This window comes from Dermacentor andersoni, chromosome 2 (genome assembly GCF_023375885.2).
Source record: "Dermacentor andersoni chromosome 2, qqDerAnde1_hic_scaffold, whole genome shotgun sequence".
In the NCBI taxonomy this organism is placed as follows: Eukaryota; Metazoa; Arthropoda; class Arachnida; order Ixodida; family Ixodidae; genus Dermacentor; species Dermacentor andersoni.
The window spans coordinates 38,781,706-38,808,103 of record NC_092815.1 but is presented as its reverse complement, the minus strand read 5'-3'; the positions used below and the strand labels follow the sequence as shown (position 1 = coordinate 38,808,103).

Sequence of the window (26,398 nt, the reverse complement as noted above, 5' to 3'; positions counted from 1 at the left end):
TATAGCTTGAAGTGTCAAAAGGATTGCAAACATGTGCTCCTCGGTTCACAACAACATTTGCATTTAATGCCACTCATGACTTATTCAAAACTTGTCATCAGGAAGGAATTCTCTCCTGAGGCGGTTGAGGCGTTCCACAAGGTCACTCAATGAGAACTCTCCATGCACCTTGTTATCACGTGTACGGACATTCACTGTTACAGATGTCTTCTCCTTTTCACCGACAACTGCAAATAATTACAAGTTAGTTACATAAGTATGAATAACTGAAAGCTCTTTGCTTATCGTACACCAACCTAGAGTACATAACAAACGTAAGTATGCAAAAAAAAAAGAGAAAAGAATGGAGCAGGATAGAAACAATCTCTGCAACAGGCTTTTTACACCATGTGTCTAAGAGAATATCTAAAGTAAATTTGGAAGCACACATTTGAAGCAAATGTGCGACTGAAAGGGTCAAAGCTAGTGCAGCTGCGATTTCACAAGTTATACTGCTGGCTTAAAAATCACTTAGGTTTACATGATTTTACAGGATAATCCTAATACAGTTAAACCTCGATCTAACAAGGTTGGTAAAATCTGCAATTTGCTTCGTTATAACTAAATTTCGTATGAATTTCGACCTTTTATGCAAATAAGTACAGTCACTGATCAATTTTTCTTGCACGGAAAGCGGCCGCAGAGTTTTCCGAATTATCAGGATATCGAAGAAAGCAAATTTGAATGAAAAAACAATTCATTTCGATAAATTTGGGAGTTGGCGACTAATTATACGGTTTTATGCAACGTACATCGATGATATCTTCATACTGGTGGTACGAATTAAACGAAGCCAGCCACGCTTTCGCATGCACTCCGACTCCACGGATGATAGTGTCCGCCTGCACTGGGTCGACGCTATCAGGAAAAGCGGTGACGGCAAGGAGCGAATGCTTCGTCTGCCTCTCTAATACTAAACATGTGGGTAGACAGTTTAAATGGTGCCACGCCATCTCAGCATGCCCACTCTTCGCACACGCGGCAGTGGCTGCGTCTGCACTCTGCCGCGCTTGCAGCCAGCGCAGCCATGGCCCAGACGCGGGCCAGAAATCGAGACGCATTCCACTTACCCCCGCCCCCTCACTCGTGCTTGATTGCATTACCGCGAGCTCGCTCCTCCCTTCCACCGCTTTCCCTTAGCTCACGCGTGAAGGCGTCACTCATGAAGTCACCATCTTTCTTGTCTCACCCTCGCACACTTTCACTCGCACCTAAGGCACCAAGTGCGTGGGGCGCGACAGGGTCCCATCGCACTTGGACTTTACACGGAACTTGATGAGGCTCCACTTTGGTGGTCATTCTTGTCGGGCGGCTGCGATTGAAGGAAGTGGGTTTGCAAGCAGCCGCTTGTAATTCGATCATTTGACCATCTGTGTCCATGGAAGTTTCCATTTATTGTCTTGGCATTCACTTGCAGCGGCAGTGAAATTTCGTTATATTGGAATAGCATACAAACATACTTCGTTATATAGAGGTTCTAAATACATGGTGTTCTATGGACAAGAGGTTATGAAAAGTTAAATACTCCGTTATATTGAGAATTCTGTTATATGAAAGTTCATTAAATCGAGGTTTAACTGTATAACAAACAAGTCAGAACTGAGTTCTCTATTGTACCTTTTAACTACCTTTTGCTCTAAGTCAAAGTAGCATAGCTATTTCTTGCTCTACAAATATGTAATTCTTATCCCACTCTGATAATGTGTACTGTTTGTCCAGAAATAAGCGGCACCAGAGAAGCATCTGCTGAAGAACCTTGTCTTTGCACTTCGCCTCATTAAAGTGTATGATGCAAGGCCAAGAATGAAACTCCTACAATTATGTGGCCATACAATGCAGAGGTATTTTAAAACAATGTTTTTTCTATGACGCTTTCTGCTGACACAAATGCTTGTTTGGTGTAGAAGAAAATGGCGATAACTGGAAACAGGGAACAAGGCATTCGAAATGTATTTCCAGCTGTTAACCATTTAAGTGTAGGCAAAAAATACAAAGAAAAGGCATTCAGGAAATGACGTATTTTTTTTTTTTTTTTGCACATCTGGATAGCAAGCTTTTGCAGGTCTGAAATATATATATAACACAGGGGTAGTAAATTACAACTTGTGCCTGAAAATAAGAAATAATAACTTGCACGCTGACCAAAAATCGCACAGTTGATAGGAGTTCAGTTCCATCGCAACCGCTCGATGCTACAGGTACATTTTGAGCAAACCTGTGTTGCAAAAGGCTTGTAGATGCCAGAAGTCAAATTTCTTTAAGATTGGTTATGAAGGATTACAACGTTGCTTTCGCATGATCTCAAAACATGGTACAAGGCAAAGTCCCGCACCACGGTCCTTGCATCATAAGCGTGTTTCTCTGTGGACTTCATTGCCCGTGTTGCTTTGACATTTGCAACAGACAACACACATCCGTGTTGGACATTCTTTGCCTGCTGTAAACAGATTAAAGACCACAAAGTGCTGTCAGATGAGCAAGGCTTATTTCTGAAGAACGAACACGGCTAAGGGGGCAGCAACATGCGACCGGCGGCCGCGATTTATAATATCGCTGCTGGACGAATGGACTCCGTAGGCCACCTAGCGGACCAAAGTGGAAGCCACCTAGCGGACCAAAGAGGAAGCTTGCCAGAACGTCAAAACGTATTGGAGGAGCCTGGCCAATGACTAGTATTTAGATACAGCACCAAAAAATGTGGACGAGACAGACTCATCCTTGGCATTTTTTGAAAAAACAAAAAAAAATGTAACCAAGTAAGGCTCGTTCATGGCACTTTCAGGGTTAATGGCGATACGATAATTAAAAGAGATCTAATGAAAGGAGGCATTGGAACATTTTAATTTTTATTCTCATAAGATGCAAGCCCTGAGACCATGAACAGTACAACAAAAACTCACCTAGGATAAAGTTGTATTGATCAAGCTGGGCATTGCGGATCTTTTTGTTGAGTGTGCAACCAGGGTCGAGGTCAGCGTCACAGCGGAAACCAGCCTCACGCAGCTGGTCTCTGACTTGAAGTGCGTATTCGTCATAAGCCGAGCCTACAGGCACCAGGTTGACCTGGCGTGGCGACAACCAGAAAGGCCTGTGCACGAGGCATGTGACTCAGTATGAACATAATTTCTCCTCCTCCTCCTTTTGCATCAATCACATGAGCACAAAAATGTCACTAAATGCCACACCACTGTCAGTTTGTCCACCGTCCCATTGTTTGCTTCTTTCCCTTATCCCTGCTCACAACAGCACATTTGGGCTAGTGTAAAACCTGAATGCTATACATATTATGATGAGCACACATGAACTAAAATAATGTTATTCATCACATAAATGAACAGCATTATTCTTTGTTCTGTGAAGCTTGGAACACAAAGAACGACATTGAAGCACATTAGCAACCTGCTTATGACAGAGCTGCTTTCTTCAACAACGGCTGCGCCCATTGTTTTAAAAAATAAAAGCCTCAATTCCTTTTTTAAAATTATGTAATGGAATTTTAAGAATTGTAAAGCATGCTTGCATAGCATGCTGCAAATTTCAAAGGCCACTGGCAGCCATTCTTGCAAATAATGCATTTTCGGACTGTGTGTGCTGCTTTGCTTTATCTTATCCAACATGCAGGTATAGAAACCTTTGCTCATTTACTTCACTACACTTGCTTTTTACATTGTCTCATTGCCTGCTGTTCAATTATCAAAGCACAGCATTCTTCATTGCATAACCAGTGAAGTGCAGGTTATAACCAGGGAGCGCAGGTTATATACAGGTGTGTCGTATGTAGGGTAATATAAAATATGCAAGTAATGGTAATTCATATGGTAACAAATAAGAGCTTCGATTATGTAAGACTCGCATATACTATTATTCAAATGAACGATGGATAAGGGAATTCACCATTTTCCAGCGAAGTTCTCGGTGAGGATAGCAATCATGCGCTCTACAGAGCCTAGGATGGCCCTGTGAATGATGACTGGACGCATCTTCTCACCACTTTCACTGTAGAGTCGAGAAAACAATGATTAACTTATCTTCAACCATCCAAGTAGACAAGTCATGCGGAACAATGGAACAGCACAATAATGTTATGGCCTGGTGCATCACATCACAGCTAGTAACACAAATAATCTTAATGGCCCGTATGCCTGAGTGAAACTTAAAATAATAAAAATAATTGTCAACAATTGTCACTCAAAAAGCTCCCGTCCAATTACCACCAGACAAACCTTCCCTTACCCCATTAAGGGAAGGTTAATAATCAGTATGCTCAAATATAACCTGTAATATTATAATAACCTATATGTTCAGAAGAAACTAAAGCACCATAAAAAAGTTTTAACTTGCAAAAACTTCCATACTATAGTCAACTGTATGCTTCAAACAAAACTCTACGGAAGGCACTGCAGCTGAGTTCAAGCAGCATGCTTTATGTCGTGCAGTTCACCAAAACTTGCCAAACCTTAAAAAAAAGAAAAAATTTTGTTTTCTTTCAGTCTCCACCCTCTCACCCTCACCACTCACCCTCTTTTTATTTTTACTCACTTATGCTGAGAACAATGGAAGCTCAAAAATCAAACCAGTAAACTATGGTCTCCACTTAACAGCTGTTTATAAATTATATCTCAGCTTCCTCTGCAGTACAATGAATCTGCAAGACGTATACAAGCAGCTGAAACGTTTCTAGCTCCTATACAGAGACCACAATTGGAGCAGTTAAATTTCCTACCTAATGTAACTCAGGTTAAACCGGATGGGCAACTGGAAATCGAGTTGGATGGTGGCACACTGGTGCTGCCGTCGCAAAGCATCCATGATCGTGATGTCAATCTGCAAAGAAACAAAAGTGCACTGATTTAGTAAGCATGTACAGGACTAGGAATAAAGTAGCTTCCAAAAACAAAAAAAAACAGCAATTTATTCCTTCATACATTACCACTCAGCATTACTCATACAGCAGTTTTATCTTTCATACAAGGAATTCTGTATCATGTAGCCTACCTTAGGACCGTAGAATGCTCCATCACCGGGGTTCAGGGTCCAAGGATAACCAAACTCATTGAGAGACTGCTCTAGTTGCTGTAACGCAAGATGAGAAGGCACCAAAGTATGAGAAAATTAGCTACAGAGCAGAAAAAAGAAACATTTATAGCGATGCAAGAAACCTGCCTTTTCAGCATCATTCCAGACTTCAATGTCTCCCAAGTACTTCTCTGGCCTTGTGGAGAGCTTGAGCTCAAATGTGAAGCCAAAGATAGAATAAATGTGCTTCAGGAAGTCCAATGCACCTTTCATCTCTGTAACTATCTGCATTAAAAAAAAAAAAAAAGTTATATCATATTGCCATTATGAGCTATGTTGCTTTTAAAAAAAGTTGATTGCTACACACACACAAATGGTTCATTTGGCATGCACTACAACTGAATACAACAAACACGGGCACTAAAAAATTAATTACATTCATTACATCTCTTGCTGTAATCATGCATGAAGCTAAAAACATAAGCAAATGCAGAATACAATTGTTCTAGTTATGCTTTACGACTACAGCAAAATGCCACCTATACATATTGGTGCAGACGGCCATTCTGTATTTGTTAAAACAGACTGTGGCATATAAATTTATCACATTCATCCTCTGTTGCATCCTTTGATATACTGTATTTACACGAATCTAAGGCACACTGTTCTTTCAGGGGGAAAAAACATTGGATACGAAACAAAGACTGCGTTTGCGGCATTGGCAACAGCCTACTGTCAGAGTCGTCAGACACAGTGTCGTCGCCATCAAGAGATGGTGGCAGAGCACCTTTTCTTGAAGGCTGCTGTCATTTTGTGCTCGACTGTGATCACTTTTGGGGCTGCTATCACTTGCGCAAGGTTTCACATGACTTGGTACCAGATGTATCGGCCTATACAGGCACCAGTATTTCTGGCCCCGTGCCAAGCTCGCTATCTGTGCAGAGTGCCAGGAATGCTCTTGGCCCCGCATTTCGAAAAGCCCCATGCTTAGAGCCACGTAAAATTTTGCAAAGTGATAGTAGCACTATGTATAAAAGTGATCACTCGCAAATTATGTCATGTGTGCTTGGTGTTTGTGGCCAATGAAGTGGATATGGCGATGACAATGCATTGCTTTCATTATGGACACTTCAAAAAAAGTTTCCCCTCTGAGAAAGTAAATTCTGCCCGTGTCGATTTTTTTTACTGCGAATGAAGGGCCATGATATATTATTCCTCTTTAAAACAGGGAAACATCACATTCGGGCATATGTTACATTCAGGTGCAGTTTCATTTTCTTACTACAGCCTACAGCCCGATTCATCAAGAAGCACACTGTGCTTAAAGCCAATCAACTTATTGTTAACAGTTAACTTTGCAATAGAATTGAATGGTTCAATGACTGATTTCTGCAGAATTCTTGAATACGCATAGGACCATTGTGAGGCCCACCTTACTATAAATTGGTTGAACTTATGCATCTTTGATTTTTGTAAATCTACTTCAGACTCATAAGATTTTACACAAATGCAACCTGAACAGCAAGACAAAGGACACCTGTGCCTTGAAAAGGTAGGATAAGCGGTACACAGTGTGATGCCGATCATTCCCTATCCATGACAATTGAACTAGCTAATTTTCCACTCATTCTTAGTCTCAGAACATCGTAAAACAGCATCAACAGTCAAGAGCAGTTTGGTCGTGGCTGCACTTGGTGAAATAATGTGCTGCTGGAACACACCTGGTGGGGTGCACAGAAGATGTGTGCATCATCTTGTTGGAAACGCCGCACCCTTATGAGACCTGTCAGGGCCCCAGAAAGTTCGTTGCGATGCAGCACGCCAAAGTCAGCCATTCGCAGTGGCAACTCCCGCCACGAACGAGGACGTACATCAAACATAAGGCTGAGTGAGAGATAAAAAAAGGAAAGTGAAATAGAGGATGGCTGCGGTGCCTTAATGTGACTGAGGTTGAGAAAATGGACAAATATCTGCAACAATAAATACGCTGCACATTACTTATGCGGAGCAAAGGCTACTCTGTTGTGTGTTCGTAGCCCGATAAGTTCAATTGAGTGATGCACTAGAAATCATGTTTTCTTTTTAAAAGAAAGAATGACTTGCGCTTTATTACCTGCAGATTGCCTGAGACATGACTCGGTGAGAAAGCCTGCAACACCATTTATACCTTACAATGTCAAGGAACACAACAATTAGGATGAATTTGGCTTTTATGGGCTGCACCATATTTGTTACTGTAGCTTTTGAATGCTCCAGCAGTGCCATGTACAGTGTTATCAGCTTTAAAGGCACCAGTGTCAAAAAAAAAAATATGGGGTTCTACGCGCCAAACCCACGATCTGATTATGAGGCATGCCATAGTGGAAATTTGGACCACCTGGAAGTTTGGACCACCTACACCTAAATCTATGTACACGGGTGTGTTGCATTTCACCCCATTGAAATGCGGCCTCCATGGTCAGAATAGCCTCAAACTTACATTTCTACCACTACACATACACTTCCAAAGCACAGTAGCCATATGAAATCCTATGAAATTTTTAAATGTTTGAGAAGTGTCTTTAAATACAGAGACCAAGTTTTAGATGAACACCGAATATGTTTGCTCATTTCATGGCCTTGCAACCATGCGTGGGACGTGAAACATGGGAAAACCTGTGCTCTTGTCTCTTGCATGCTCGCATCACTCTTCCTTATTGTTTGGCAGGGCAAATGAAGAGAAAAGCTATTTATCATGCCCTGAATCCTTCAATTTCTATTTTTGTTTTGGTTTCATCTCTTTTTTACTCTTTAGGTTTGTATCCATGATGTATAGTACAAACTGGAAAGTGACGACAAAGAAAGGCATAGGAAACGGACTCATTTCTTGCCACCTGTTACAGCTTGTAAACAAGAAGAAAAGGGGTTAACGGAGGGGCCCGGTTAACGAAGATTGCGGTATCGAAGGTTGTGAGATCGTTCCCCGCCTGCGGCAAGCTGTTATTTACCCACTTTAAGGGGGGACATGGGTTGTGGAGATTATTACCTGCATCTTATGGCCAAATCTGATGAAAATATACAAGCTTACTTAGTTTTTCGTGCTGATTTCAAATATGCAATAATCTTTCTTGTAGGTTCATTAGTTCAGGAGATTGACGGTGCTGCCACTCTATTGTTTCCGGAGACAATGGAAAAAAAAACTGCTGAGCAGAAATTGAATATTATTGCATAGCTAGATACTATAATGTGCAATAACTGCAATGCTGCAAAAAGTTTTCAAATGTAATTTTAATTAGCCATTCTGCAGGTGATCAAAATTCTTTCCTTGACCTAAGGCTACCACACCAAAAGAAAATTCATAAAATGGAAATATACATACGCACAAATTTGAAATTCTGCTCTCAGCACTTTGTAATATGTAGATTAGGCTTTCTGCTAAAGAAAGAATTAGTGCTCTAGCTGTTCTAGATCATGAGATATCACTTCGACAGTCTAGTGAAGTGACCCAAAAACATGTTTTGAGAAAAGTGAGAAAACGTGCAAAACCCTACTTTATTTACAAATTTACAGCTGTAACAGCTCAGTAGGCACCAGGCATGTAGTCCTGCTGACTCCCAGCTCCGGTGTGCCGCTTTTTGAGGGACTGGCGCAATTCAAATATGCAATAATCTTTCTTGTAGGTTCATTAGTTCAGGAGATTGACGGTGCTGCCACTCTATTGTTTCCGGAGACAATGGAAACAAAACTGCTGAGCAGAAATTGAATATTATTGCATAGCTAGATACTATAATGTGCAATAACTGCAATGCTGCAAAAAGTTTTCAAATGAAATTTTAATTAGCCATTCTGCAGGTGATCAAAATTCTTTCCTTGACCTAAGGCTACCACACCAAAAGAAAATTCATAAAATGGAAATATACATACGCACAAATTTGAAATTCTGCTCTCAGCACTTTGTAATATGTAGATTAGGCTTTCTGCTAAAGAAAGAATTAGTGCTCTAGCTGTTCTAGATCATGAGATATCACTTCGACAGTCTAGTGAAGTGACCCAAAAACATGTTTTGAGAAAAGTGAGAAAACGTGCAAAACCCTACTTTATTTACAAATTTACAGCTGTAACAGCTCAGTAGGCACCAGGCATGTAGTCCTGCTGACTCCCAGCTCCGGTGTGCCGCTTTTTGAGGGACTGGCGCAAATTTTGTGATGCTTTGCATTTCTTGGCTGATGCTGTCATTTGACGCCTATATTTCTCGGCCATGAGGGTGCGACTTTGCTCGCTCGGATTTAGACATAGTTCTTTCATTATGTCCTTTGAGGCCCTTGCCCTTGCACACAGCGATGTTCCCAGTATGACCCACGTTCAGTTCGGCGTAAAGTTCGCGCGCAGTCGCTCATCAGATTACGCGACGCGCGATCGGCCGCTGGCGTCAACTTCGTCTTCACGTAGCTCTGGCACGTTTTCGTGTGAAGAGCCCGACGGCTGATACCCATCAACGAGACAAACGTCATTGAGCGCGGTCTGTCGGTTCTCCGCTGCCTGCATGGCACGCGTAGCCAAAACGTTCACAGCAAAGGGTTTCATTCGTTCAGCACTGTGAACGCGCAGCGAGCTCCACACCGACGCAATCTCTCCACAATTTGCGCACATAAAACGCAGCTTCACAGCGAGTCCGTATTCCCGCTCGTCTCGGACGATTTATAAGGCACCACTGCAGATGTTGCAGTTCGCAAATGTTAATAATGTGTTCACGGCACTCAAATCCACAATCGTAAACGTAGTCCCATCAGGCGGGCGAAGTGCATCGTCGGTGCTGTCACCCACACTCGCGTTTCCTCTCCGTCGCTGGAGCGGAAGACAACTCCGATAGCTTTGCTTTGGCTTTCGCTTCCTCCTCCTCCCGCTTGGAGGGTTGCCGGTAGATCGTATCTTGCCGTATGCGAGCGCTGGGTCGAAGGGTCAACGGCTGGCGGACTTGTCACAGTATCCGCAGCAGCCGATGCGGTCGTTAGGCCTGCCGTTGCTGCATCGACGATTTCGGCATCGGTCGCTGAGGTTGTGGCGTCCTGAGCGTTTTGCAGTGTTGAGCAGCGTTTTTTGAAGTTTTCGATGAGTGTCCATCCCACTTTTTGCGCACCAAACTTGTGCCGCGTTCGAAATTTGCGTTCCGTTTCAGATATCGCGTTGACACTGGGGCAAGATGGCGCATCTCAGTGCGCGGCTCCAAGCGCGGAGCAGACGATGGCCATGCAGTTCCGCCAATCGGGAGGCAAGCTCAAGTCACGTGCACCGAGTGACGAATAGGAGGGCGTTCTAGTACCTTTCTTTGCCGCGCATTTTATAAGTGGCCAATGGCTGAATGGGGCCCGTTCTGGCGGGAATTTGAAGGGAAAAGTCGGCTCTTTCAAATGAGACCAAGATGTCCGCGCTAGCACACGTGGAAGAGCAGGCGCGCGTTTCGGAAAATATGCCGTTTCAGCGCAAGTTCCGCCTGAAATTCAGCTAGTACATGTCGTATAAGGCGTCACTGCGGCTAAAATACTGATGTTATCGGTATGAAATTAACAATATAGATGCAATAATAGCTGTACATTCCAAAAATGCAAGAAAAAAATCGAGTTTTTTTCGCGATTTTTGGTCGCCACAACCCGTGTCCCCCCTTAATTTCCATTCATTTCATCATCATCATCAGCCTATATTATGTCCACTGCAGGACAAAGGCCTCTCCCTGCAATCTCTAATTACCTTTCCAACAATTAATCCATAAATTTATTGTTTCTTTATTTCATTTATTAAGCACAAGCAATTTCCCCTGTGTTGTCCTTGGTGTCAGTGTTTGTTGGCTTCTTATGATATGACTGTTTCAGCTTGTGTCATCTTTCGTGAATAACTACCAACAAATTGGCCCAACTTGCTACTGTGAAAAGAGAAGAGCCGATGTCAGGCCCCACGGCCTTTAGCTCTTGCTCCTCTCTTTGTATAAAATTGAAATAAACTGAACTTATAAAAAGGGAAAGCAAGGACTCTTACCAGTGCCCTGGGCAGTTCATTGGTTTCAGGGCAAATTTTTCCTTTTCGACATCAAAAGAGAACATGTTGTCCTAAAAAAAATAACACAATAATGATGACACAATTAAGGAATGCTATACAAGACACAATATGAGCAGGCAGCTGCAGTGTAACACAATTACCTGATAGTGCTGCCAGTGTCCAGACGTCTGCCAGAGCTTGCTGTTATAGATGTTTGGACTGACAACTTCCTGAAATCCTCGCTTTCGGTACTCAGACTGCAAGGCAGAAGTTGAAAGTTTTTTTTATATACCACTCAGAAAAGGCTCCAGTTAGCTGCATTTCAAGCAATGGTCAACAAGGAAAATAGCCTTTTTAAAAAAATTGAGTATTCAACAGCATGGAATGATAGAAGTAACAATGCAATATATAAAAAAGCAAAATATCAAACACATCCCCTTCACTGCCTTGTTCTATCGCATGTAATCAAAAAGAGGTATTGTAGAGAGGAGGTTGGTCAGCCATGAGAATTCAAAGTGAACAATTGGTTGGCATCAGAGACACAGCTAAAATTTTGAACTAGTTGTAAATAGCCTTCAGAGCACAAAATAATAATAATAATAATAAGTTGAGGTTGACTATCTATAGCAACAATGAATGTTAAGCAATAGGGAGCCTAGAAGTCCGTTGCCCTAGTGCACTGACATGAAGAAGTAAGGCATGCTACACCTGTGGTGGCAATTTTTACCAAACCTTTCTTTATCAAAAGTACAAGCAATAATACAAACAACAATCAGTACATTTCAGTTCCGCCTAATAAAAGTGAGATGCCATAAGGAATGACACAAATAGCACCAACCAAGATGCATGTTTGTGTACTTTCAAACTGACTTTGGCCTCATGGCCGGGCCTGTCGCATTTCTGAAGCATAAATTTGGGAACTAATAACGTGAACTATTTTCTAAAATACATAATCAAACACACGCAAACACACAACAGCTATAATGCCAGCAAAAACAAAAAGTGTGGGGGGGGGGATCTATGAATGTGAGCAGGGTTTATAATTGTTGTAAACACAATGTTTTCAAAACTGTTTCATCGTGTATTGTGTCAAGATATGCAGGAAAGCACTGGACTCACCTTGATCAGATCCACCAGGGTATTGTAGATGTGTGCTCCATTGGGCAAGAAGAAGCAACTACCAGGGCTTAGTTCATGGAAGAAGAAGAGCTCTTGTTCCTACATAGGAAAACCGTGGGCACATAATTATGATTGCCAAGCACAACAGAGGCAGGAGGCTATGAACAATACCCCAACTTTTATGCAGGAGCAAAAACAACTGGGCAGGAAGACAAAGTACAACATGTTAGCAGAGGGGTGAGCATTGTAATATGCCAAAATGCAGTAGTACTTGCAGCGTTGGATTTGCTCAGCAAGCATTCTTTTTCACACTGCACCAGTGTAATGGACTGACTCTTGGCAATAACCAATCATAAAAAGAGTGCTTTCATATGAAATTTTCCCAGTGTCAGTGTAGGTATGAAGTTTTAGAAATAGGGGACCCAAAGTCAGGGGACACTATTGGACGGGAGCACAAAAGAATGCAAAAAGCATACAACAGACTTTGGGGTTTAGGACATGCAAAGTCATTCGGGGACGCTATGTTAAAATTTTTCTCGTGTACATTTCCAATAACTAATAGATGAAGCTTTGCATTTAAAACGCTGGTCCCATGCTCTCACTAAACAGCACTAAATTTAACTCCTGCCCTAAGCATTTGTATGATGAAGCTTCTAACACTGGCTATTGGTTCTGATGTGAAGTTAAGATGATGCCAGCCAGCACTGGAAGCTATGTCGCTGTTGCTCGTCACTTGACTAGGAGAATGCAAGGTCACTTTCAGAACAATATGTGCTAAAAAGAAAAAAAGAAACAACATCAACGTGAACCCAATAAGGCTCTTTCAAAAAGTGCACGAACCCGGCCAATCTTGCGATGGTCCCGCTTGGCGGCTTCCTCCTGGAAACGCTGCCACTCCTTGAGCTGCTTAGTGTCGGGGAAGGAAATGCCGTACACTCGTTGCAAGCACTCGGCGTCTGCCTTGCCCTCCCAGTATGCTGAAGAATTCTGGACAGGATAGGAGAGCATCTTTTTTTTCATTATGTGCAACCACAAAGCCATACTAATCTGGCAGACAACATGAACATTATTCTGCTTCCAACAAGAGGAGTTCAACAGATCTGAAAGGTCACCGCGGTACCCGAGAGCTGTATTGGACATTTCAGCTATGCTTGTAAAGCAAACGTTAAGAGGTAACCAATAGCATACAAGAAAACTTTAACGTCTTCTGATACAACAGCAACTAGCTAACTCGCACATTTTTGTGACTAACATGCCAGCAACACTTGCATAATGCCAATAATAATGATAATGATAATACACTAATATTAATAATGCAATTATTATTTTGCACTGAAGCATAAAGAAAAGGCCCTGCCAAAGCCACAAAAGGTTTGTGGCTTGGCAGCTGACATGCTGATGGAAAGTGAAAGCAAGTGAACATCACAAAAAGAGAGAGAGAGAGAAAGGAAGAAAAAGATCAAACGGCTTATATAGCGGCGCTTAGCAGATTATGAGCTGTCGTATGGCAACCTGCTGTGCACACATTTGTGAACACATAGCCATGGCCACATCCTCCCGACCACGTGGTAACCACATTTTGTCACGTCGATTCACGTTGCCATCGAGCCTAATGTACTGTCTGACCATAGTTGCTTAAAGCATGCCAAACGGTTAGTACATAGTATTTACATCATCTTTCAGCCTCAACAAGTGTGGAATCGGCAAAACATTGTGCGTGCAGACCATAGATAACGAAATTGCAGCGCACAGTCCTTTTCCTGACTGCCATCGCCATTGATAGTGACGTTAAAACATGGTAGCCATGATGTGTTTCCTGCTCCCATAGCTTCTAGTACTTCCACATCATCGTCATGGATGACGACGTGGATGGTGGCCCTTCTGCAACCGACGCGGCTAGTGTTTTGACCCTTATGAGGGGGTTTGCAAAGCAAACTGGCTTGTGGCCTTGCTGAGTTTGAGGATGCCAGCTGACTTGCTGAGTTGAGGATGCCAGTCATTGCGGAAGAATTTGGAATTCCGGCGAGCTCTCTTTCGATAACATTGCAGAGCAAGGATGCTATAGCCAAAGCGCTAGCTTCAGGGACGTCAGCGAAGCACAAGAAAGTGACTCAGCCAGTGCACAAGGCCTTGAACAAGGCAGTTTACACCTGGTTCGTGGACACGCAGGCCAAAAAAATCGCCCTTAGTGGTCATATTGTGCAGCAAAAAGTGCTGTATTGATGAACCGGGCTATTTTCGGAAAATGCGTCGAAGCCTTTGACTGTGATATGGGCAAGCAAGGCCGAAAGCTTTGTCTACTTTTAGACAATTGTTTCACCCACATTATAGAGGACGCTGAGCTGGAAAACGTAAAGTTTTCCTCACCGAACTGCATCTGTATCATTCAGCCCCTCGACCAAGGGGTCATCCAGAGCGTCAAGTGGGCCTACCATGAGCACCTTATTCAAAAGCTGCTTCTGAACATGCAGTTGGGCCACAAAACAAATGTGGACCTCTTTATGGCGCTCCAAATGATTGCCGCTTTGTGGTGCGCAAGGAGAAGTACCATAATCTGCAACTGCTTTCGTCATGCTGGGTTCACTGCGCAGACTGCAGAGACTGCAGACTCTGAGAACGAAGGCAGCGATGGAGACGGGTCGCCGTCTGATGAAGTCACAGCCGCGTGGGCAGCCCTGCAGGAAAGTGGAGATGTGCCCGCCGATGTACATTCCGAGTACATCCAAGCCGACTCGTGCGTGGTAGTGCGCAAAGAATTGACAGACCAAGAAATCCTGAAGAGCGTCTCGGAAGACTGTGTTCCATCGGACGGAGATGAAACAGCCGCTCAACGTGAGCCCGGACCACCGACTACATTGCAGATCATGGATGCATTCGATACAATGAAGCGTTGCATCGGGTCCCAAGACGAGGAGGAGGCAATGGCTCAGCTGGCGGCATGTGAAAGTCGCATTGTGCCATCACTTGGCAAGAAGCGCAAACAAGCAAAGCTGACCAATTTTTTTAAATTAAAGCTTGCTTTTTACATAAGCGAGTCACGTGTTGCCTATGCATTTGATTATATCACAACGAATTTCCGCGACAACAAAATTTTTCGCACACCCCATCAATTTTGTTTAGCGGGATTCAACTGTAATGTGGAAAGTCTTGCAACCCGAATATAATACATGAAGGGAAGCATGCATTTGAATACAGTCGCCGACCGATTTTCCGGACTCCAAAAATTCGGACATGCTCGATTATTCGGTCTGCTTCGCGGCACCGCCATTCTCCCCATAGACCATAATGTATAACAAGTGCCGAAAGTTCGGACACTTTGCAACCTCTCGTCCGATTTTTCGGACACTCCTTGAGCCAACTCGATCGAGAGCACCATGCACCGAAACTGACCGGTGCATGGTTCGACTTGCTGAACGGCATTTTTGTTTGAACGGAGCGGCCTTGCAGCCCGACGAAGTGGCGCTACAGTAAACCCTCGTTAACTCGAAGTTGTAAAATCCGGGAAAAATTTCGAGATAAGCAAAGTTTCGAGTTAAGCAAAATGCCGAAAATTTCAGTGACCGGGTCACTGAAAGAGCCAGTGACAACCAACACTGCTAACAAACCCTCCACAGCATGAGGGGAGCCTTTGCAATAAACGCAGAATTCCCAGGAAAAACTGAATTTTATTGTTTTGGAAAGAACTTGGTGATGCTTGCCTGCTTGGCGTTGGTATTCAGCGCGAGAAAAGCGTCCTCGAGCTGCTGAACGCACCGCATGAGCCGTTGTTCGCCGCCGCTGCATTCAACTTTGTTGCGGAGCAAACGTAGCAAGTTCCTTGTTTCTGCAGTTGTCGGCACTTCTCTAGGTGGTTCTTCGTCAGCGTGATCGCCGTCGTTCACTGCCATTTGAACAATGTCGGCGTTAGACAACATTCTGGTAACGGGCACGTCCGACTCGTAGAGCGCGTACTCTTCAAAACTTATTTCGCCGTCTTCGGCATCGCTGGCGCAGCCGGCAGCTTTGCGGACTTCGTCGCAAAGTTTATCGCAATCACTGAACTCGTCAGTGTCTGGCTCGAGCGATTTCTTGGCACGCGAAACAATTGGCAATCGTCAACGGACGTACTTGTCGCCAGGCTTCGGCGATCAGGTGGACTGCACCCAGCAAATCTATTTCGTACTTCTTACCACTGTCGTATGAGCACAAAATGCGGTGCAGGAGACTCTTCCTATAGAACTTGCGAGCAACCTCAATGACTCCTTGGTCCATCGGCTGGAGCACGGACGTCATATTAGCAGGCAGGAACTCCAGCGTGACTGCCTCCAAGTTGTTGATTTTCCCGTGGCCGGGGCAGTTGTCCACAACGAACAACACTTTCCGGCCGTCCCTTGCCATTTTGCGGTCAAGAGCACGTACATACTCTTCAAAGAGCGCTGCAGTCATCCAGGCCGTTTTATTGGCGCGGTAAGTCGCATCTCTCGGGAGCCGTGCATTTCGGAAGCACCTTGGATTGAGCGACTTACCGATAACAAGCAGCGGCAGTTTTTCATTGCCGGTGGAGTTGGCTCCGAAAAGTATCGTCACTCGGTCTTTGCACTGCTTAGCGCCTGAGCACGCTTCTCCCTTCGGCGTGTATGTGCGGCTAGGCAGCATCTTATAGAACAGTGCTGCTTCGTCGAGGTTGAAAATGTCCTTGTCCACATAAGCCTTTTGCAGCTCAGCGAGGCGGTGGTTGCGCCAGGTGTCTGCAGCCCCTTCATCAACAGTGCCGCTTTCGCCGTGGATAGGCTTCGAGGCCACGTTATTTATTTTTTTAAATCGTTCAAACCAGCCATTGCTGCAACTGAAGTCTGTGTGGCCCATCTGCAACGCCAGAGCGTCTGCCTTCTCCATCATCATTTGGGTTGTCACGGGAAGGTTGGCTGCCCCGACATTCTGGAGCCACAGCATGAGTGCTGCTTCAACGTCCGGGAATTTCGAGGCCCGAATCCGCTTCCGCTCACTGGAAAAACTTTGCTCGAAGCCATCCAAGACCTTCTGCCGATTTTTTAAAACTGTCGAAAGCGTCGACAAGGGGATGCCGAATTCTTTGGCGATGCTTGTTTTGGATCTTCCCGCTTTCTCCACTTCCTTGATTAACGCGACTTTTTTCTCCAGCGTCAAAGACTTGCACTGCTTGGGGCGGGACATCGTCGTCGTCCGTTGACCACACACCACACTCAAAACAACAACAAAAAAAAAATCGCAGTCAACGTGTCGTGCGCACAGCGCGACGAAACAAAGAACAGAATCGCACACGCACAATAACGTCCGCACGTGCGAAATGCGGTGGCGCGACTACCCGATAAAACCCATGAGCCCCCGCGCGCAAGCGGCGCACACCACGTGACAGCTTCCACGTTTACTTGACGTGGTTGACGGAAAACGGCTGCATCTGCGGGAATTTTGTATTCGCCCTTAGATCGTGACCGCGTTCAGCACTTTAGTAGGAACCAAGCGCTCGCTCGGAGCCTGTATCACCTTTTGGTAACGGCCTTTGCCTTCAGCCGTCCCGGTCGAAATTTCGAGATATCTGTATTACGCCCGAAAAATGCTTCGAGATAAACGGGTGCAAATACTTAACACCTATGGGTGGGGAAGGCGCGGCGTGGAAAACTTTCGACTTAACCGATATTTCGAGATATGTGAGTTCGTGTTAACAAGGGTTTACTGTACTGCAAATCCCCGCTCATCATCATCGTTTCTGCCTGGTTCGATAGAGTGGTTCTACAGCAGTTCCGGTTTCAGCTTAGTAAGCAATGTCAAGACAATCCAGCAGCTGATTTGTTTCTTCGCGCACGACGCTGCGAGTAGGTCACGTTTTTCGTTTGTGTGACTGGTGTTGGCATGGTGGTGTTTGCTTTGTGTGCTGTGTTGAGGTTCCGGTGATCCAACGCGGCATACGGGAACACCGTGTCAAGTGTCTAATGGTGCCGACAGTGCCCGCGCAGACTGCGCTGGGGAATGCCGGCAAGCGGGTGCCGGGAGGCCTAACATTTGTCGCCTTCCGATGTGCTCCCTACTGACGCGGAAAATGTTCTGTCGAGACCTGCTAAGTGGTTGCATTGAGATTCCGGACACCGTCTCATTTGACAGTTTCACAGGTGCTGACACTGCTGTACTGACATGCGCAGCACTCGACGACAGCAAGATCATTCGTCAGGTTTCTGCTGCACCACCGGACAATGACTCTCGAGTCGGAAGATGACGCACCATGTGCTATGCTGGCGTTGCATGCGGAGCGTGTACAAGCAGTGACGGTGCTTTATAGTGGCTGTATGACCCTCTCTGAGATTCAGGCTTATCTGATTGCGCGTAAACGGAACAGCGTGCAACGGCGCATTCATGATTTCTTCGAGCCTGCTGCCGAGCCCGAATAAGTGCTTGGAAATAAAGGATTTCATTTTTTTCTTAATCTGCTTTTTCGAACACCTGTTTATTCGGCCTTTTCGCAGTCCCCGTGAGGTCCGAATAAACGGTTGGCGACTGTATTTGGAAAAAGAACTCATATTACATGTGGGTGTTCCTGATGTATTCATTCTTTTGATATTATAGTTTGGATCTCAATGTTCCCATCCAGGCCTAATTCAGGACACATACCAGGATAGGACGCATGTGTGCTTCAGTGGATGGCCCATGTGCAGAGTCATGCATATGGGCTGCAGTGCCCGTTTTCACATGGAACATTGAGCGAAATGCTGGCAGACGGGCTCTGCAGTAAACACTTGTGCCACACAGATGCTTTCATAAAAGAAAAGAAATTTCTTAAAAGTGACAGCTCTGAGAGTAGACTTGGGCTGCTTGGCCTTGCTATGCTTCGCTGTGTTATGGTTTGCTGTGCACTTGCTAAGGACGAAAATCAAGCAGGTGGATTACTTCAAGAAGCGAACATTACTTACAGAACGAATCACAATGTATAGTTAATTAATACATTTTCATTATTTAATCACTTACATTATGGTACACACTGCAACAGCAGAAATAAAGCTGGATAATGTAACAGAGTCACATCCACTAAGCAGACATCCGGAGATCAGCTCTAGTTTTGAAATATTCATCCCCAAAATTGGCCAAATTTTGCATTGGCATTCTAATTTTCTTCCTGCACTGTGCCAAAGAGGGTTCCGAAAAGCTATCTTAACTAGGACACTAATGTGTTTCACAGCACGTTCAGAGTAACATAATTAAAAAATAGTGGTACTTCCAGGGTTTCTGCTAATTGGATTTGACCACATACAAACCAGCACCATTCCTGAAATTGACCACATGAGCACTAAGGTAACTAATTATGAAGTTAATTATGATCTTTTGGAAATTAACTGAACACTTCCACCTTTTTAATGCAGGTAATAGCCGCTGTTTTCAGCCCTATCTGCCACAGGCAATTTTTAAAATCTGCTCGAAACAGACACACATTTTGTGAGCTATTGCCAACAAAATAATGAACATGCGAGGAGATATGAACATGGCTGCATACACCGATCATGGGCTTTCACCTTTGTGACCTGGAGTGCCTTGACTTTTCCTGTGTGGCGCACATGAGGTCCTCTGCAGAGATCAATCAGGGGGCCACACCTGTACACAGTTGTGGTGGGTGTCTGCACCTTCTCCTTCAGGATGCGCACCTTGAATGGGTTGTACTGCACGCGCACAGAAGCCGGTTTGTCAAACAGTGCCATAAAATGACATTTCTGTACCCAATGATTAGTCAAGTTTTGTAGGGCACTACAAAAGTAAAGCTTCGTAAACTTTTCACGAAGTTATATTAACCGGCAGCAGCATAAAGCTATTCATTTAAGCATGCTGCCAGAGCTACTGCTTCAAGCTTTACAACCTTCCAGAAGCCTAATAACACCCTGAGTGACAAAGAATAGCCTGCACTGTGAGGGCATGCAGTTGCAGCCTTCACCTCATTTTTGTAAGCACTTTGCACATGAGGTAAACTAGCTCATGGCAATGACATTTGGAATGATCAATATCCTCACATGATTGCCTTCAAAACAAAGAAAAAAAGAGACTTGACTGCAGAAATCATTCATATCAGGCTATGCAAACATTACAGATGACTCGTGCAAGGAAAACTTCAGAAAGATTGTGTTTTATACACAACAGAAGTTGCAGTCATACTCAGGAGTAGTAGCTTGTTGTCAGCCTTATCAAGGGTTGCCACACAAAGGCTTGATAAAGCCTGTTGGGCAAATGCACAAAATCAAGGTATAATAAGCTATAAAAATGACGACAGATATGAATAGAAGAATGACCTTTTCCTGCACGCTTGTGTTATTTTGGCAGTGAACAATGAAATCTTGGGCAATGACTGAAGAAAGAGCATCTTGGTAAGCAGAAGCACATACAACAAAAGATGTCAACACTTCGTGCATCCTGACCTCAAACATACGAAGCAGGTCTTCTTTCGCCAGCTCCAACCGCTCAAAGGGTTGCCGCTCCTTGACAATGTTGCGCATGAGTGTCTCGATTGATGGATGGTCGACAGCCGACACACCCCCTTGGTCTACGTGCATGTCGTAGTAGAAGCCCCCTTCGATGGGTGGTCCATAGCAGAGGCAGCCTCCATACAGGCGTTCCAATGCCTCTCCCAGAATGTGTGCGCTGGAGTGCCAGAACACCTGTTCTCCTGCACAAACAGTGGCAAAAAATAGATAATAGATGGTTTTACACACAAATCAAGTGGTGCCCTGTCTATTGTCGTTAAAGCACAGCCCAGGCCATTTTTTTCTCGCCTGGGCCTGAAAGTGCCATGCACATCCCATCCAAACCCAGTCCCATAGTGTTACAGCTGGCCCACATTTGGCCCAAGCTCAAAAGATTCGAACCAGGCACGGCTGGACCAGTCAGCTTTTGATCCTAAACAAACCATAATCAAGTTCTGGGTTGATGTTGAGATACCAGCCGCACACAATTATTTGCTAAAGATAGATCTGACTATGTCAGGTTTTCCACCAAGGTTGTTGCTGACAAATGAACAGTCAAAATAGAAAAAAGATACATTGTCTATTCATTAAGCTTGTGTGTTACAGTACATTATGAAGGCCCGCACATTTTGCCAAATACATATCACCGCAATATATAGTGAAGGAGGTGACTACTACTCATGTATGCACCACTAGCCATTTCATTTCACTTTTGAATCTCAAAAGAACCATTGCAATGAGAACTTCTTGCTGGGCAAGTTGGTATTGATTCATTATACCTATACAGGCGCTCTATCCCGTTGTTCTCTCTTGTGTACTGTGTGTGGTTTTTTGGCACCTTAAAAATAAGTACTATAATGAACCATTGCAACATACGATGCTAGAACTTGAGCCAATAAACGTGGCAGTAATATAAATTTATAAAATACAGTGGTATGTGTGTTGCAATAGGAGTGAATGTAGGCTTTCTCTACTGTTAATTCAGCATGTAGAGTGTTAAGCACATTGCAAGCATGGCACATACAATGCCGTCCATTTTTTTTTTCTCCCTCAAGTTGAGATGCTCTGGAACAGTGCAAGAAAGAACAAATAGCATATTTGGGCCTATTGCAAGCCCAACTAAGGTCTGAGCCGGGCCTGAACCCAACCTGGGCGCACTTCAAAACTTGTTTACCTATCCCGAGCCTGTGTAGTGTTCCCTATAGTCATTCTAAGCAAGGGTTCTAAAACTGGCTTCCACAGAGTAGTTCTTTTCGTGAGGTTTGAAAGCATACAAGTTAATGCCATGTGCTCCTCCTCCTTGCCATATTTTTCTAATGCTGCAACACTACCAATCATTTGCGTGTGTCACCTGTTGCATGAATATGCATTTTTATTTTTGTGGAATGAACCTTCTACAACAATTTATAGGCTGTTCATGGGGATTGCTCAAGGGGCCATTTATCTGTGTTCTTTTGCTTCATGTATAAAGTTCCATGTATAGGGACACAGCACTTCCCTGGAAATTTTAAAAGTCACTTTTGTGCCCCAAAGTATGGGAATCGCTCTGCTACGGCAACCAAGAATAATTCCTACGCATATTTGTGCTACAGTCAGAACATTTATTTAACTATATGCATAGTTGCAGTGCAGTAAGGCCATGAGAGCAACCATTCCAGGTTGAAATGGGAATACAACTCTTATTAAGACGTATTTCACCAGCATAAATCGGAGGCTGTGCATAATTGTTTCCATGATAAACTCAAAAGGGCTTATAAGAAGTGCTTTCTGCATAAACAATTCAAGCATGTGCCCAGAGCCAAGACACCTAGGTTGACTAAGTTTTGCCTCCAGGAAATAAAATGTAAAAATCAATTATTCGAACTCTCTTAAAAAGTAAGAACGAAGACACATTAAAACATTCCAAAGTTCAAAGGAGTAACGTTAACAGTCTCTTACGTTTTGAAAACAGAAACTACCTAAACAACCTGTTCAACACTGATGTAAATAAATCAAAACTAGCTTGTAGTAGAATAGGTTTCTTGGCCATAGCAGTGATGACTTAAGGCCTTCTGAGTTGGTGTTAGATGGTGACACTAACTGCAAAGCAAATTTGGAATATGTGTTTAACGACTACTTTGTATCTTTAGCAAGGAAAGTGCACAATCCAGCTTGTACTACGTACATACTTAACTGATAAGTCCCCTGAAAGTGCATTTTTGATGTCAACAGCGGCCAATGAAGTTGTTAATGCTTTCTCGTCTGTAAAGAAACAGCACCTGCTATGACACAGATGACTTACAGATTGGACCCTTTAAACATGTGTTAGATATTATAACAGATGTACTGGAATATATCTTTAACCTTTATTTTGTTTCTCTTTCTACTGCCAACAAAACAACATCTCAGATTACTTTCATCTACAATGTTTTCATAGTGAATGTTGCCACAAGAGTTCAGGTAAGCTCTCACATCTGTGTAACCACCAAATCAACTTTGACCACATTTGCACCAAATGTATACATACTAAACACTACTGTGTGGGGGCTACTGGCATCTTTTGTTGCAAATCTTGCCTCATGGACTAGTAGCATTTTTTAATCTCAGGGTTGACTCACCTTCTTTGTCATCAAACTTTAGCAGCTCCAAGGTGCAGTCCTCTTCAAGGGGACGATCTAAATCCCAAAGGACCTTGTTTACCTTTGCAATAACAACATTGTCAGCCAGTCCCTTGCTGCAGTTGGAAAGCCAGAAAGGCAAATTGTGAATGGCAGCTCTTTGTAAAACAGCTATAATTAAACAATGCAATGAAAATAATTGGTAGGCCTCATCGAGATGACACAGATGTGATTATGTGTCCTTACAAGAAGAAACATCTGAAAAAACATGCTACAGCTATCTTCATAAACATGACAGAATATCACTTTATATTTCTGGTGAAATTCCTCTATCACGGGTGCAACAAATTTACTGTCTAATAAGGACAGATCTGCCATGCATAAATGACACATAAATCATGCAGACATCATTAACCATGTACGTACGACATAGTAGCATGGCCAAAAATTCGCGGTAAGCTGCAGCAATGTTATATGGTCTTAGCTAAATAACAACAAAAAGTGAAACACAGGAAAAAAAATGAAAGCCACACAAGGGGTGTTTGTCCAGAGTTGAAGAAAAAAGAAAATACAGGTTGTAGCATCGACACACAGCTGTGAGCAAGAGACTGGACAGAAGCGAACACTGGAAGGTATGACATGACAATCATTTGAGAAAACGTATGAGGATTTTTCACCGACAGCAGAATGAGGCTGGTTTTCGCCAATTACATCTTTGTAGTTCCAATAAAATTGTGTTTTGTCCCCCTAATCTTTATGGCTCTTGTATTATCAAAACATATGTACACCCTAGTGAAGGTCAAAGTGGGGGCTTGAAAATGAACAATATAAGTGCATGCAAGCAAAATGCACCTAAACCATCTCCTTTATTCAGCCTTCAACACACTATGATTAACTATGTGAACTTTGCACACTGTGCATTAAACAAATACACTTTGTTGCACATGAGGCGAGGAATCGAAACATGTTCCATGCACTACAAATAAAACAAGGAAATGCTTAGGCTTCGTAAAAGAACAGCAGCATGCTTCTGAGTTTGAACTTAGTTGCATTTAAAACATTTACTGCCCAATGTTTATTTTTCTTTAATTTCATTTCCAAAAATGTTAACGAAAGCAAACAAAAGAATGGTTAGCTTAGCTTAAGTGCCTATAAAATGTGAATCACTTATGATGACAGCCTAATCATTTAACTAAAAGGCTTGTTTATATTTTTGTGCCCTCTTTTTAATAAACTGACATGCCTTAGTGCTTTGAGCGATGAATACAAAGCAAACAGATAGCATAAAGACAGACAACACTTCTAGAGAAATGGTGTGCTACGCTGCATTTCAATGTGGTTAGATAAATAGCTAGGATGTACCGTACCTTATGCCAGCAGCAACTTGGTATGGGGTAGTCTTCCATGACTCTGCAGGCACTTGCTTTCCATCAGGCAGTGTAACTGTGATGGGTACACTGGTCTTAGCTGCTAGCTCTTTATCATAGCGTGCTTTCAGTTCATCCCACAGCCGGATACGTTCTTCAATGAATGCTGGCCATGGCTTCAGCTGTCATAATGAAATGAAAAAGGAATTGATTCATGGGGTTTTACCTGCCAAAACCTTAATCTGATTATGAGGCAAACCGAAGCGGAGGACTCTGAATTAATTTTGACCACCTTGGTTTGTTCAACGTGCACCCAATGCATAGTGCACAGACGTTTTTGCATTTCACCTTTATCAAAATGTGGCTGCCACGACTGGGGTTTGATATAATGCAAATAACACCATAAGAAGCCCGGAGGGTGACATTTTATCAGCAAACAATTTCATTACAAGAATAGCTCTAAATTATGAAGAAAAAAGAAAGTTTAGGCAGAACTTGAAAATAGCAGTTTCAGAAGCAGCTGGAAGACAGCACGGTGCTTGCATTCTCTCACCTGAGGGTTAATGCAATGAAGAGGGCATATCCACAAGTTTAAGGTAGCATACTGCTCTCTTTTGTGATTAATGCAGCCAAACGTCATACATTTCTTCTAGGCACTAAACCAATGTCACTTTCGAGCTGGACGTTTTGATTTTATTTGTTGTTTTACTACACGTGTAACCTTGAACAAAGAAACATTAAGGTCTTGATTGTTGAGAAACAATCCCATCAGAAGAAAACTGTACGGTTGCTGAGCTCCCTTGAGTATCTCAGGACTGAATGGAACTGACGATGCTTCTTGACAGTTGCAAAGATAAGAGCAAGCATGCAAGAACGACGACACAGCACGTTTACGTCAGCTCTTTCGAAGAGTTCAGCTATTTTCTCGAAATACTGCACATCTGCAACATTAGTGGGCTTGTCTGTCAAAAAAGAAAGGTAACTGTTTAAAGAAATTAAAAAGATTTGCTTCAAACAAAAGTTTTTTACAGAGCTTAAATACTAGAAACAAACATCTGCAGATGAATGCTGTAATATCAGCTGAAATATAAGCAGAAGAAAAACACACCTCAGTACCAACTACCGACGTTTCTGTCAATGAAAGATTTTGCAGGATTTTTGTAAAAGATAGCAAAGTGAACGATCAACTGGGAGCACATGTCATGTCGAAGAGCGCTGATCGCATGGGCGCAGTGCGTCGCTTATATTGAAAAACGAAAATAAAGATTAGCCCAATACCCTACCTCTGCGACAGGAGCTCTCGATTCCGCTTTTGCGGCAACCTGCAAAACAACAAAAGTAAACGATCAATACGTGCACAAAGGGTGCCGGCGCACTCCGGCAATACCGATACAATATTGCGTTAACACAGTAGACATTCGTATCGTAGCCAAGTAAAACTAAGTGCAGGAGCCTTAAAATGTTGTAAAATGCGTGCTACGTTTATACTGCTAAGAACTACCGCGGGCATGCGCCGCACAAATGAATGAACTAATGTTAAGTCAGTCGTCTGACGATAGGGAACATCACAGACCCTGCTCTTCGTACGAACCAAGGCAGGATAACCACAGCGCTTCGCTAGGCGGAAACACAAAGGCAAACGCATTGTCGAACAAAGCGCGAGAGGAATAAAGTGACTGTTCAGTTTGTTCGTGCCTTTTCGTGGTCGCCTAAACTCATCGCTTCAACTTGGTCCGACACGTTGGCCGCCATGACGCAAAAGAGAAAACATCGTGCGAAAGGTACGAAACAGGATCCA

At 43.4% G+C, this 26,398-nt stretch overlaps 1 protein-coding gene across 2 annotated transcripts; it reads right to left on the bottom strand.

Annotated features, from left to right (window-relative positions):
• Positions 1-44: 44 nt before the first annotated feature.
• Positions 45-26,398, bottom strand: ThrRS (threonine--tRNA ligase). 2 transcript variants are annotated; one of them, XM_050189512.3, is made up of 17 exons: positions 26,296-26,398; positions 25,884-25,922; positions 24,601-24,782; positions 23,234-23,349; positions 20,592-20,839; positions 19,701-19,844; positions 13,024-13,170; positions 12,184-12,282; positions 11,226-11,321; positions 11,065-11,135; positions 6,777-6,939; positions 5,203-5,340; positions 5,035-5,112; positions 4,763-4,863; positions 3,934-4,035; positions 2,940-3,127; positions 45-227 (listed from the first exon to the last, which is right to left on the bottom strand). In XM_050189512.3, the coding sequence occupies exons 1-17, from the start codon at positions 26,350-26,352 to the stop codon at positions 85-87; spliced, it is 2,112 nt and encodes a 703-aa protein (XP_050045469.1). In that variant the 5' UTR covers positions 26,353-26,398; the 3' UTR covers positions 45-84. The 2 variants fall into 2 exon arrangements, with proteins under 2 accessions (XP_050045469.1, XP_050045468.1); XM_050189511.3 differs by lacking the exon at positions 26,296-26,398 and adding an exon at positions 26,174-26,260.